Source organism: Camelus bactrianus, chromosome 4 (genome assembly GCF_048773025.1).
Source record: "Camelus bactrianus isolate YW-2024 breed Bactrian camel chromosome 4, ASM4877302v1, whole genome shotgun sequence".
Classification (NCBI taxonomy): domain Eukaryota; kingdom Metazoa; phylum Chordata; class Mammalia; order Artiodactyla; family Camelidae; genus Camelus; species Camelus bactrianus.
Window position 1 is genome coordinate 77,696,013 of NC_133542.1, and position 14,499 is coordinate 77,710,511.

Consider the following 14,499-nt stretch of genomic DNA (forward strand, 5'->3'; position numbering starts at 1 on the left):
GGCCAGCCCACAGCCCTTCCTGGAGCTCCCTGCTCTGGACACTGCCCAGAGAGCCTGCCCTGGTCTAGGCTCTCTGCCCGCCCTTGGCGGGCAGCAGGAGGCAAGGCTGGCACCAGAGGGTGGGGCCTTGTCCCTCCAGCCACTTGCGGGCCTGTGGCCTGGGCAGTAGGGACTCTGGGTCCTCCCCTGGAGCCAGGAGAGCCACTGCCTTCTGCTGCCTCTAGGGAGTAAAGTGCAGGGAAGGATCGACGGGGGGTCAGGGAGTGCTTTTCCCGCCCCAGAGGCCAAGGCGAAGAGGCCCTCCTAGCACAGGCCATGGTGGGAAATGGTTTTGGGGGGGCAGGACCCCCAAGTGGCAGTGGGGGACCATGGCAGCCTCCCCGCCAGGGCTGGCTCGTCCTGCTGGACCACACACCTCCCGCCACCATCCAGACAGGTGGTCCTGCCACCCTCCCTGGGAGAGGAGGCTGCTGGCAAGGCCTGCCAGGCGCTCTGCTGTGCGGCAGCTGGTGCTGAGTGCAGGCCCTTCTCTCCTGCTCTGAGCTCAGGGGCCTGTGTCTCCCAGCACCTCGCTGGCCTCGCCCCAGGGCTCCCACCCCCGTGTGTCCCCGAGAACATTCAGACGAGGCAGCCCACAGAGACTGGCGGTCAGGTGCCCACACCCCATGTGCTCACCTGCCGCAGCTCCCGCGTGGACCACAGCATCTGCAGGGACTGCAGGAACAGGAGAGGGTCCTGGCCTGGGGGGACAAGACAGAGGCCGTAGGAGGGGCTGAGGGGCAGGCTGGGGCCACAGCAGAGCCCACTGGCCCCACCTCGGCCAAGGCCCAGCGCTCCCACGGATGCTGCCCAGTGCCCACAGCCTCTCATGCCCTCTGTGGCCAGAGCTCCCCGCTGCCCCTTCCCCAGGGCCCGTGGCCCAGCCATCCAGCACTGCTCCATCCTGCAGTGCCCACAGGGGTGGGCTTCCACCCACAGCTCAGGGAGCCCCAGCCTCACTTTTCAGCCGCGGTGCGAACAGGACACCAGGGCTGAGCCCGCAGTACCGACTGGGACCCGCGAGGGCTGGCCGAGTCCATCAAGGCATCCCCAGGGTGGTACACCGCCCCCACCCTCATCCACCACCCACCACGTCTCCCCTCTAGTCCCTGGCGAGCCCCATGCAGGCTGGCTGCTCCCCAAAGCTCCCCGCGCAAAAGCGAGACCACTGCTCTCTTCAGCCCCTGCCCCGCCGCAGAAGGGGGCACGGGGTCATGGAGTGGGCGCTGCCTTGGCCTGGTGCTGGCCAGGGACCCTGCTGGGACCCGAGCACAGGGGAGGTCGGGGTCACCCTCACACTGGAAAAGGCCTGGCCAGGTCCAAGGTCAGTGCCATAGAGGGCTAGCTGGCCTGGAAAGGCCCCTGCTGCCTGCTCTTGGCTTGGGAAAGGAAGCTGCTTCCGAGGCCAGGGGCCGGGGGACCCAGCCCCGAGTCACCCACGGCCACCAGCGCCCCCTGGCTGCCTCGCAGGGCCTGCCCCGCCCCGCCCCACGCCGCCCCGCGCCGTATCCCTCAGGGCCCTCCCAGCAGGGCTCTCGGCACTGCCCTCCCTGCCTTCCCACCGCCTCTCCGGGCCCGGCAGCCTCAGCAGCACCTCGCCGGCCCCGCCCTCAACTCAGCACCAGCGCAGCGCAGACCCCGCCCCCCCTCGCTGTGCAACGCAGACCCCGCCCCCCTCGCTGTGCAAGATCCGCCGCAGAGGCCCAGGCGCCGCCCACTGTGACCTTCCCAGCCTCACTGAGAAATTAGACAAAACTGATCCTTCCTCCAAGAACCGGCAGGGGCCGCTGCTCAGAGCCCGGGGAGGCAGGAGAGAAAGCAGCCCTGACCCCAACCCAGGAGGTGGGAGAGGCCCCTGGCACTTAGTCCTGGGCTGCCAGGCCCCCAGCCACCCTACTACGTGGTGGAGGTCAAGGTCAGGGGTCAGAACCACAGCCATGTTTCCCCACATGGTGGGGGTCAGGGTCAGGGGTCAGAGTCAGGACCTGACTCTCAGCCCCCACGATGGGGGAGGGGAGGTCACTAACAGACTCTCCAGGTCAGATCTGGGGTTTCAGGAGCCCAGGTGGCTTCGCCTGCAAATCTACCCAAGAATCGGGGAGAAAATAACCCACTGGCCCCTGCAGGAGGCCAGACACAGAGGGAAAGGCCAGGAGACCTGAACCAGGGTCTGGAGTGCAGCCCACTGGGGACACAGGCTCAGGGACCCAGGCAGGACACCAGTGGTGACACCCTCACCGTCCGCCACAGGAGGGTCCGTCCAGAAGCCAAGGCTGGTGGGACAACTGAAGATTGTTAGTGAAATAAAGGAGGAGAGTCATGTGACTCTCTCGACGGATGCAGAACAAGCATCTCATAAAAGTAAATTCCATAAAAGCCATAATGTAAGAACTAATTCAGCAAACAAGGAAGAGCAGGAACTTCCTGAACCAGATAAAAGTGTCTGTAGAAAACCCTCGGCAAACATAGAACTTAAGGCTGAAGGCGCTCCCTCCCCTAGGACAGAAACCCCAGGAGGACGCCCGCTGCCCGTCCAGCGAGGCCCTGGGGGCCTCGCCGCTGACAGCAGCAAGAAAAGCAAAGGCACAACGTAGAAAGGAACACACAGAACATCGCCACTCTGACAAGCAAACGCTGGTCGCTCTAGACAGCGGAATGTGATTCAGCACTGGAAAGACAGGCGCCACTGAGCCACGGAAAGACGTGGAGGAAACTTACGTGCACATGAAGTGAGGGAAGCCCATCTGAAAAGGCTATAGACTGTGCGATGAGGAGCACACGACACTCTGGAAAAGGCAGAGCTAGGGGGTCAGTGAGAAGACTGGGGTCCGCCAAGGCCAATGTTAAGAAATCCCCTGTTCCCTCTATACAAGCAACAGACAGAGTGAATATTTTTAAGAAGTCAATTATAGTAGCATAAAAAAGTTCTTCAGGTCGGGTGAGGATAGCTCAGTGGTAGGGCATGTGCTTAGCATGCACAAGGTCCTGGGTTCGGTCCCCAGTCCCTCCGCTGACAACAACAACGAAATTTCTCGAGGTAAATCTAGAAAAAAAGTTCTTGCAAAAAAGCACAAACTGTTACTGAGAAAAAAATGAAAAGACCTAATTAAGGAAGGGACAAACCATCGACAATGCAAAGTTGTCAATTCTCCCCAAATCAATCGATAAATTCTATAATCCAAACAGCAGCGGTGTAGTGGGTGTGGGGTGCCGGGAAACCCCCACTCAACAATCACAGGGAGCCAGGCCAGGACCGTGGGGACTAAGGCTGACGGCGGCCCAGGGAGGCTGGACTGAGAGCCACAGCCGGGTCTGCGTGGGAGCGGGTGCACGGCCAGCGTGGCCCCAGGGTCGGGAAACTGCATACGCCTACTGACAACACTGGGATGTCACCCCTGTCTCACACCCAGAAGAAAACCCACTGGGGGCTGTAGGTCTCACTGTGAAGGCAGACAGAACTTCTGAAGGAAACCTGGAGAAAACCCCATTGACCTTGGGACATGATTACATGAAGAATTCCTACCCACTTCCCCCCTCCCCCAGGGACATCCTGCAGGAGACCGGCTGAGGGAGGGTGGGCACAGGGTGGGGGGTCTGACGCTGGGGGGCCTTCTGTCCACAGGGTGGACATCAGCCCAGGACATCAGCTGTGGTCGCAGCACCCCGCCCCCCAGGCCCGGAACTGGGCCTCCCTGCTGTCCTGGGCCTGCTGGCGGGCGACTAGAGGGCAGGTCAGGGATGGCGGGGCAGGCGGCTTCTGGCCTGGCACCTGACACCGCCCCAGGAGCATGTGGGTAGGTGTGGGCGGAAAGCTGTGTGTCCAGAGGACACTGAGAAACTCAAGTTCAAACACCGAACTCCCACGGCCGCCCTGGGCTGCTGCTCCCCGCCCAGCACCGGCCTCACTGGCACCCCAGCAGCCCCCCCATGCGGGCTGGGAGGCTCAGGCTCCGACTGTGCAGGGCCAGGGCCCAGGGCTCAGTCGGGACCCCAGGCAGAGGCCCTGGAGGGCCGCCCTCCGGCCTGCGCGCTCTGTCCTCCAGCTCCCCAGGGCTCGGGCTGCCTCTAGGGGCACCCCTGAGGTGGCCGAGGGAGGGGGAGGGACTTGGGGACAGGAAGGGTGGGCAGACAGACACCATCTGGTACAAACCACCACCTAGCTGAGTCACCTTACTTTAGGAACGACGCATTCTAGGAGATTCCACTGCCAAGTTAACTTCTACAAAGACCCCTGTCACTTGCTATCATGAAACTGGTGGTGAGAAACAAAATAAAATGGGTGCTTTCTCCTGGGGAAATTGGGGGCAACAAATTCTTAGAAACTGGCTGGGGAGGCTCAGCTAGGCAGGGGACAGCTGGCCTCCTGCAGGGAGCCTGACACACATGGCCCCCACAAAGCCACCCAGAGCCCGGACCTCCCCTCGGTCTCCTTGAGTGACCTGTGACGCTTGGAGCTTGGACAGGCCAAGGCTCCTACAGCCCGCCTGCAATTCCACTCGGCACCAGCGGGAGGCAGCACCAAACACACTGAGCCCGGCTGCCTCTCGGCAGGTGGCCCAACAGCCCGCAGTGGAGCCAGGAGCTGCAGTCATCCCAGTGTCCACGTCCACCAGCCCCAGGAACGTCCCTATCCCGGCCACCCCCCGGCAGCTGCTGGCAGGCAGCAGAACCGCCCACAAGCAGAGCAGAGGGACCCAGTGGGCCATCAGCCTGTCCAGGGGCTGCAGAGTGAGCCCCCACCCCTTCTGCAGGCCTGGCAGCACCTCCCAAAGGCCACCAGCCTCCCCCGCTGCCCACCACACGGCCCAGCACTGGCGCTCGTCCCCCGGGCCCCTCAGCCACATGCAGGCAGCCTCCTGCCTCCCCGGGAGGGGGGCACACGGCTCCTCTGGGGGGTGGGGGGGGCCGCACCATCTCCCCGGGGCCCGGTCTAGTGTCCACACACATCTGGGAGGGGCTGAGATGCACCAGTGGGCTCGGCCCTCCCCTAGAGGGGACACAGCAAGGACTGAGGTGCAGGTGAAGAGCTGGTGCCCCTCGGAGCCCCCATCCCGGCGGGCAGCGTGAGTCTGGCCTCACTGGGCCGTCTGCGGGTCATCTTGCTTCATCTAGCAAACCGCACACCCCAGAGACAGAGTGCGCCTGTCCTCAGCACAGGCGCCTGAGCATCATGGGAGAAGGAAAAAGACGGCATGGATCTGGGAAGGCAGAGGCAAGGGGTCATGTCCTTGCTGCCTGGGGACATGACTGCACATCCGGAACGTCCCAGAGCAGTGGGAGGGCCCCCCACCAGCAACCCTGCCCACCCAGGTGGGCGCAGGGGACCGACACGCCACCTCCAGGTCTCACTGGCAAGTCAGAAAATCTGCTAGAAGACAAGAGTTTAGGGAGATGACAAACCTAGTTTGGAAAAGTAACAAAGAAAGTGCAAGATCTATTTTTAAAAGCAGGCCTAAGGGCAGAAGAACAAACAGAAAGGCAATGGCCCAAAGAGCCTGGGTCACCTGTGAGGACCACAGATTCTGCAAGTCAGGAAGAAGGCTGGTCCTGCTCCTGGGCAAGGCCACTTCTACTGTCAGATGTGCTGCCATGGCCACCCTCACTCAAGGGCAGGAAGCAGACCCCACCCTGCAGGAGGGAGGGTGCGGGGAGGGGGTGTCTGGGGGAGGGTGCGGGGAGGGGTGTCTGGGGGAGGGTGCGGGGAGGGGTGTCTGGGGGAGGGTGCGGGGAGGGGTGTCTGGCACCCATGTGCCTCACACCACGACAAGGTGCCAGATGCTCCTTCTCCAACCATAAACAAAATGAAATCCAGTAAAAACACCAGTAGATTCTTGTAGAACCAAACAAGCTCATCCTGTCGTCTATATAGAAAATAAAAAGAAAGCTAAAAGTAGCAACGAAAGGTTTTTGCTCCTGTCAGATACTGAAACATACCAGCTTCATCGAGACATCGTGATGCGGGCACATGAACAGAGCAGGGAGCAGAGAGACCCCCAAACACGGGGGACTCAGCCCGGGACAGCGGGGCAGGGTGGACCTTCCCTCTAGAAATGTGATGAAGTTGGACCCATCCCTCGTATCTCAAGGCAAAATAAATTCCACTGGATAAAAGACTAAGAAAGACCACGGCTCACACCCTCACAGCACCCTGGGCGGAGGCCTTTCATTCACAGATGAAGATAAGCATTGGGCCACGACTATTGTTCTCAGGAAACAGAGAGGTTACATAACCGGCCCAAGGTCACACAGCGAGGAAGGTGTGGTGCAGAGTCGCCTGGGCTCACGGCCCCCATCGTGTCACGGCCAAGGCTAGTTCCACACCAACACCTGCCACCGGGTGGGCCAGGTGAGGGCCTTTGTTTGGGAAGCTGCTGGAGGTTCCGGGGTTCAGCACAGGCATATGAAGGGCCTGGAGGAGCGGAACCCGCTTCCTGGAGCTGTGGCCCCCTCCCCTCCCTCCCTGCTGAGAAATGATATAGTTCCATCCACCAGACTTCCCAGTTTCCCAAGGAAGGAGACCCCAGTGCTGCCCGGGGCCTGAAACCAGCTGGACTTCGAGGACATGGCTTCTCTAACTCCACTGCACTCACTGCTGCGAAGGCCTCAATTTCAGGAGATGATCTCTGAGCCCAGCTGACGACTCAGCTGGGAAATGTTTTCCTGGCTCCGGAGGGAGCGGACTGGGGGAACGTTGGGGAAAGGACAGTGGTCCTCACTGACCCATTCCTTGCCCTCTGGCCACCAGCAGCAGGACAGGCTGGGGAGGCTGACGCTCTGACGCTGGTGCCCTCTTGACGGTCAGAGCAAGCTGGCTGGGCCTTGGGCCTCCGGTGTCAGAGTGTGGGGGCTACAGAACAAGGACGGTCCTGCTTCTGGCAAGACCGGCAGAGGGGCAGAGGGGCCTGGGGCATTCTGGGGGTGCTAGCCAGACCCTGGTGAGATGCCCTCTCAGGAGGGCTGCCCTGGCCTGAGGTCTGTCCCAGAGGCCTTCCTAAGGGTGCCTTGTCAGCAAGTGGGCACCAGGGCAGGCCGGGGGCCGTGTCTGATCCTGGAGTTGCAACAGGGTGGTGGCAAGGGCCTGAAGACACTGCACGGTGGGGGCCTCAGCCGGGAAGGGCTCCCCTGAGTAGCGACCAGAAACAAGAGGGCAGCCTTGTGAAAAGGGGTGCCAGCCTGCAGCAGCCCCTCGGTCTGCATCATCAGGGTGGCTGCGGGGGTCTCTGCGGGGCGCCGTCCTTCCTGGCTGCACACCCCGTCAGCAGCCGAAGTGCCCAGGGATGGCTCTCCTTTGTCAGCTCCAGCGGGTGGGGGCTGAGGCCAAGAGGGTCCTCCAGGGGAGGCCCTGCTCTGCCCACGCTCAGGCAGAGGCCTGTGTAGAGGTAGGGGCAGGCTCAGGAAGGTCTGACTCCCCACCCAGGGTGAGGCCTTGAGAGAGGGAGGGGTCCAGGCTGGGGCCTGAAGACACCACCTGCTACCCCCAGCCCCTGGGTCCCCGCTCCTGTCTCTGGCTGGCCTAGTGGCCAGAGCAGACCCCCCCCCATACGATGACCACGTCTGGGGGCCGCTGCGGAGCGTCTGGAGACAGTGGGTGCCCAGCACAGGAGGGGCTGGGGCTCTGCTGATTGCATCTCACATCCTCCACCATCAAAGTGAAAATGCCCCTCTCCCTGGGACTCCGGAGCCAAGACAGGCCCCCACTTGGCTCAAGACCCAGGCCCATGCCCTGCACCACCCTCTAGGGGCTGGGGCTCCCGTGCTGGAAGCACCTGTCTGGGGATCCCGCTCTCCAGGCTCCTCCCAGCTCCCTCCCCTTCCTCTCTATTGGCGAGAGGAGAGGATGAACCGCCTTTGTGCCTTTGTGTCCAGCCCAGAGCTCCGGGGGCTGCAGACTTACTGTGCATGCAGCGCCAGGATTCAGAGAAAACCCCGCGTTCCCCCCAGGTCCATGCGCTAGCTCCCCCCACCCTTCAGTGTGGGCTCCAGCCTCCTCCCCAAGGAGTCCGTCCAGTCACAGCCCACCCTTGGGATCGGCCATCAAGCAAGTGGCCAGCAGGCGGTCCACTGCCACCTTCCCCATGCCCAGGGGCTGCTGGGACCTTACCCAGGGCAAAACTAGTGCCTGCCAGTGACCCTCAGGACAGGAAGGCCCCAGGAGCAGCTACCTGCGGGCTTGTGTCCACACCCAAGGCCACTCCACGTGTCCCAGGCCCACACAAGGCCATGTCACCAGACACCCCCACCTGGAGTCCCCACCCAGTGCACACATGCACCCCACACACATGCAACGCATCCCCTGCATGTACCCCAGGCCCAGCCCTGCCAAGTGCAGCCAGCTGAACCTGGGGCCCTGAGGGGCACAGACTCACCTGTGGGGACGGACTGAGCAGTGGGGTCACCAGTGGGGTCTCTGGTGGCAGGGTCACTAGCAGGGTCACAGGCAGGGTCTCCGGGGTCCATCCTCGGGGACAGGCCGCAGGCTGCTCAGGACCTGTGGAGAGGGACAGCAAGGCTGCAGCGGCCCACAGTGGGACAGACCCTGACGGGCAGTCACACAGGACCCACTTCTGTGCTCGAGGAGGTGTCAGGGGTTCCGGTGGCCTCGGTGTCCCCTGCTGGGCCCGGGGATGCTGGATGCTGACCTCAGAGGTGGACCCACCGCGAGGACCCAGGAGCGAGCCTGCAGAGGCACACCCAGCTCTAAATCAGCCCGGCCGGTGCTACCACTCCCAGGGGACCACCAGGCTTCCTGCAATCATGTATTTTATACAAGGCCCTTCCCCACATTTACAGAGATTACCCAGCGTTTCCTCCTTTGGTCTGTTTACAGGAGGCCTTATAAAGACTCCTGGACAAGCAGTTCTATTTGTACCACAGTAACACACATGGCGCCTCCGGCGTGGATCCTGAGACCCAGTACGGCCCCGAAGAGAGAACCCACAAGGCTCCTTCTTCCCAAGTCAGAGAACTTGAAGACAGAGCAAAAGAAATTATCCTGCCTAAAAAATGGGCACGGAGGGGAACTGAAGAAAAAATGACACACCGCTTCCCTGCTGGATTTCCTGCGACACCATCACTAACGGGCCCTCCCTCAGCACGTTCAAACAAGCCTGGAAGTCAATCACTTGTTTCCAGAGGCGTTGCTTGCAAGCCTCTGCCCTCCTGTCTCAACCTGGACGGCTGCTCTCCCTCCTGGTGGCACGGCCGCCGCCCTGGGACCACCCCCCCCTTCTCTCCTGGTGCATCCTGCATTTCCTGACTTCAGTCTTCATCTTTCTCAGTTTCCCCCAGAGGAGCACATTCTCAAGGAGCTTCCTGAGAAGACCTGCAAGGGGGGAACACAGCCAGGCGTCGGTGGTCTGGGAACGTCCTCACTGTGCACTAAGCCTTGGCTGGAAGGCTGGCTGTGCCTGGGCTGTAGGTGAGAAGCCATCCCTCCATACATGACAATGGCGGTCCTTCTAGCTCATGCTGGTGCCAAGAGGTCTGAAGACGTAGGAGCTGGTCTCCTCCTGGGGGACCTTCCCCGACAGCATGCAGGGGTCAGGAGGACGGACAGGACAGGCCCCACCAGGCAGGCTCGTGTGCGTCAGTCCTGGGAAACATCCTGGCCCCGTCCTCCGTCCTCTCCTCTTGTAACTGCCCTGACCAGGACGCTAGGCATCCTGGGAGAACCTCTAATTCTCTTGTCTTTCTTCTTCTGCACCTTTTGGGGAGAGCTCCTCAACTCTGTTTTGCAACCCTTTCGTTACTTACTCATTTCTGCTGTCGCCATTGTTTTAACACCTTTGTGGTGGTGTGGTTCCTGCACGGTAAGCCACATGTATTTCAGACGTGCCATCTGATGCGTCTCGACAGATGTGTTCACTCGTGAAACCACCCCACAACCCAGACAGCTGACATGTCCATCCCTGCCCAGGCCACACTTTAATCATGCCTGAGAGCTCAGTCCCCGCTCGCCCCGAGGACCTCGTGGCTTCCACCTGTTCGCTGTGTCAACACCCTCTCTTCTGTTTACACAGTCTGTTTCTTCCAAGAAGCTTTTTCCTCCAGAGTCTGGGGACTGTTGTTTATATCGGAGAGTATACAGGCCACTGATGGGCTGTGCTTCCGTGACCCCACCCACCTCTGGGCACCTCTGGCCTGGGGGAGGGTGACCCTTGGGCCCACCAGAGGGTCCCCAACATGCCCCGTGGGCCCCTCCCAGAGTGGGCCAGGAGCACTGCCCCTTTCTTCCTCTATCTTCCTCTCCTTCCCCCAGCAGTCTGGCCTCCCCCAGGCCCCAGCCCCGTGGGGCCAACACGGCCCGGCCGGCTGGCTCAATGCAGTCAACACTGTTATTTGCTGTTTCTGGAGCCCCTGACCCTTCACAGCACTTGCAGCAGACCCCCGTGGGGGTGCATCCCCAACACAGGGACAGGGACGGGGAGGGCAGGGTGGGGGCCAGGGCTCCAGCGGGGCACTCTTCTGTGTGTCCCACCAGAAAATGTGGGGCCAAGCACCCACTACCCACGAGACTGGGTTATTTAAATAACCCCAGACGGGGCTCCTCCCCTAGGACTTTCCAAGTCCCACTGCAGGCAGGACCCACAGACCACCCATCCGAGAGGGTCTCCTGCCTACAGCCCTGCTCCATTATCGCAGCTCAGCCAGGCCCTGGCCGCTGCACCTCGTGTGGCCTTCAGGACACCCTCCTTGAAGGGGCGGAGCCTGGTCACAAAGCCCAGCTTTGGGCTGGGGCTGGTCCTGCTGACCCCGAGTCAGGGCCCACGGGATGAGCCAAGGCTGGCAGGCCACCCACTGCCTCATAGTCAGGCTCCTTGCACATAAGCCTGAGCCCAGGACGAACTGCCACGGCCCCAACGGCCCTGCCCCGCAGCCGCGTACCTGGCTGGTCACCCAGGAAGGGGCAAACAGCCAAACGGCCCTTTTGTGGAAGGAGGTTTTGTTTCTAATCCGCTCAATTAGGGGGAAGTGAAGACAATCTCTCCCAAGATCTGCTGCGGGTGTGTTTCCACCTCCCTCTGCTGGGACCACCTTCCCCTCCCAGAGGCCAGCCCCAGGTCAGGGGGTTAGACACAGACCCCCCTTGGGAGAACTGAGGCCGTGGAAACTCAGCTCGACCCTCCCCAGGCAACCTGGTTCTGGCCCTGGGCCCGGGAATCCGAATCTGACAACAGGCAGCAGCGGCCGAGAAAGCACACAGCTGGCAAAGACCAAGGGCAAGTTCCCCCGATGGCTGACTTTTTAAACTGACCTCATTTTAAACTGAAAAGGATTTGCCTGGAGTGCAGTGGTCTCCAGCCGAATGGTGGTGCTGGGTTTGCAGCTCAGGGCCAGGTGGGCAGGCCTCCCCGGAGCCCCAGGGTGAGCAGCCCGCAGGTTTGGAACTTCCTTTAAATCAGAGTTACCAAGGCAACTCATTAACGTTGTGACTTTCTCTGAGAGGGGCCAAGCTGAGCTGCAGGACCAGACATTTGTCCCAAAGATCCCCGCTCCCACCCAGTGGCAAACCCACCCAGAGACAGACTCGGCCCCTGAGAAAGGGTGCCCAGGAGTCTCCAGAGAGATACACCATGCAGGCCAGACTGCCTCCCCCAAGGGCTGGCCCCAGTATCTAGCTGGGAGCTACCTGGGAGACTGTCTGGCCTTCCCACAGCCTTGCCTGACGCCTGCTGCAGGTGCTGCACGATCCAGGGCCCTCAGGTGTGCCTGCCCCACGACCCCCCCCCCCCGCTCCTGCCTGGCACACTGACTGAGCAGGAGAGCCCTGAGCCCAGAGTACAGGTGTCCCCAAGCCCCCTCCCCAAGTCAGGCCCTGAGGGGACCCAGCAGGGGAAGGAAGATACCTCAGCAGGTCACCCTCCCCAGGTCGTTGCCACCTGCAGACAGAGTGCCCCCCCAGCCTCAGGACCTCTCGTACAGCCCCGTCGGAGGAGGTCCAGCCTCGCGGGGCCGCACCCTGCTGGTGAGATGGGGCGGGGCATGTTCTTCAGGCCTGCTGTCCTTCCCCACGGCGGCTTCGTGAGCAGGAGGGGACGTGGCAGCAAAGCCTGAGACCTGGCCAGGAGCCCAGAAAACGTGGCTCTGGCTTGGGAAGGGCAGCGAGGGGACGATTCCACTGTCCTGAGCCAAAGCTGACCTTCAAGCAACCCGGGAAGGCAGCACTGAAGGGCCCCACGAGGAACCTTGTCGTTGGCCGAGGGTCAGCACGACCACCGTGGGGCCCAGGCCCGAGCCTGCTGTCCGTCTGTCCATCCGCCCACCTCTTCCAGGAGAACAAGGCTGGTGACCCTTGATGGATGCCAAATCATGCTTCCTTTGCCATTTTTCTGCATGGCTTTCTGCAAATATGGGGCGTCGGCTGTATCCGCCCGCCCCCTGTCCCCTGTGCCCTTCATCTGGGGGAAGGTGACCAGGCCTTGACAGTCCCCAGGCCACTTCCCTAGAGCGGCCTCACCACCATGTCACGAGCCCTTCTGACAGCAGGGCCTGGGGACCGTGGCCACGCCCCATACCACCCACGAGACACGTGGCGGGAGTGCTGTGGAGCCGAGCAGGCCGCGGAGCCCCAGCCCCTCCCAGGCCTGATCTGGCAATTCCGACGCCCTGCGCTCTGAGCGCAGGACGCACCCGGGACAACAGCACACAAGGTCTCCGTACCGAGTTTTTACATCGACTATATGTGGGAATAGTAATATTTGGGGTATACTGGGGTTCAACACATTATTAAAATTAATTCCACTGTTTCTTTGTAGAACATTTAAAACCATGTGCGTGGCTCACACATCTCTGCTGGATACGCTGGTCTGGGTTGACAAAGGCAGCTGACCAGACCCAGGCCAGGCAGACAGCCTGGACTCCAAAGCCACCGCTCCTCACAACAGCACCAGGGAAGGTCACCCTTCTGTCCCCAGATTCCAAATGCAGGCCGGGACGGGGTCACCACCCAGGGCCGTCCGGGATCCCCTGAGACATGGGGTGCAGGTGGGGCCACTTGGGCCTGAATCTTCAGTTACATGGCAGCACTAACTTGAAAGCCATTTCAGTTGACTTTCAAATTGGTTTTGATGTTTGTGCCAACATCTCAGTGATTTTTTCATCACTTTATTGAGATAAAATTCACATACCATGGAATTTACCTTTAAAGTACACAACACCGTGCCTCCAGTACATTCAGGTGTGTGCAACCATCACCCCAAATCCAAGAGCACATTGCCCCAGATTACCCTGTTCCCCTCAGCAGTCATCCCCACACCCCAACCTGGCAACCTTTGCCTGTTCGTTGTGGTTGGACACCCTCAGAGTGGAGGGTGTGAGCTCCAAGGACAGGGGTGGGGTGGGGTGGGGCTCTAGCCATGGGCAACCGAGAGCCCTGCGAGGGACAGGGGGAGGGGGCAACTGGGCCCAGGGGTGGTCGGGGGCTGTGAGGTGGGAATCCTGAGACCAGACAGGGCAAAGCTGCAGGAGTGACGGTGACCCTGGCAGCGGTGGGGGAAATGAGGGAGGATGGGAGTGGGAGGTCTGGTCTGAGGAAGACAGCGACCACGCTGGGGATTCGGTAAGGGGAGGAGCTTGTGTGGGGTGGGGGGACCTGCCCACCTCCAGGCCAGCAGTCTGGGAGCCTCGGAGATCCCCCTGGTGAGGAAGCAGGGTCCTTGCATCACAAGCGTCATCTCATCTCGGTCACTTCTCCCAAGAGCCTGGTGGGTCTACCTCATCCACCCTGGTCCACAGTGGGGGAGTCTGCAGGGTCAGGACTGCCCCAGGGCCACGCCGGAGGGGCCTCAGCCATAACTGAGCAGAGTGGCTCCCAGTCACAGGCCTGCTGGCCCTCCGGGCCCACCTGAGGAAGGAGGAGACAAGTTGGGTCTCTGAGTCACAGCTGGGATCTGGGCTCTGACAGCCATCCAAGACACAAGCCTCTCCTGGCCCCCGGAGGCCAGGGTGTTCTCCTGTGTATGTAAAAGGGCAGAGCCCAGCTACGGGAGCTGTTCCAGGGCTAGGTGCAGTGACAGTTAATTCTGTGCGGCAACCTGGCAAGGCCATGGTGCTCAGACATTTGGTCAAACACAGTCACATGTTGCTGTGGAAGTGTTTTAGATGAGACTAACGTTTAAAACAGTAGGCAAAGCCACAGTAGTAAAGCGGAGACCCTCCACCATGTGGGTGGGCCTCGTCCAATCAGGTGAAGGTCCTAAGAGAAACGACTGAGGTCCCCTGAGGAAGAGGGAAATCTGCCTCCAGACTTGAGCTGCTCCTCCCTCGGTCTCCACCCTGCCGGCCCACCCTGTAAACTTTGGACTCAACAGCCCTCATAATTGCTTGAGCTAATTCCTTAAAAATCGGTCCCTCTCTCTCTGGGGGAACTTGACTAACAGGTGCTAACAACGTGGCAGCGTGTAAGACATAAACAGGGTGTCTGTGGGACACGTGCTGAGAAGGGAGAGGTCGAGGCACCTG

General features: G+C 61.2%; 1 protein-coding gene across 17 annotated transcripts in view; it reads right to left on the reverse strand.

Moving 5' to 3' along the window:
* The window catches only part of EXD3 (exonuclease 3'-5' domain containing 3), a 74,109-nt gene that overhangs the window by 58,399 nt on the left and 1,211 nt on the right, over positions 1 to 14,499 (reverse strand). For 10 of the 17 annotated variants that reach the window (XM_074362794.1, XM_074362793.1, XM_074362792.1 and 7 more), the window contains exons 2-3: positions 8,406 to 8,527; positions 676 to 740 (exon numbers count right to left, since the gene is read on the reverse strand). In XM_074362794.1, coding sequence (XP_074218895.1) covers positions 676 to 740; positions 8,406 to 8,496 — 156 coding nt within the window. In that variant the 5' untranslated portion in view covers positions 8,497 to 8,527. Of the gene's footprint in view, positions 1 to 675; positions 741 to 1,336; positions 1,558 to 8,405; positions 8,528 to 11,885; positions 11,909 to 13,638; positions 13,883 to 14,499 lie in introns of those variants that run through there. The other 7 variants (XM_074362787.1, XM_074362788.1, XM_074362800.1 and 4 more) reach the window with 5 other exon arrangements.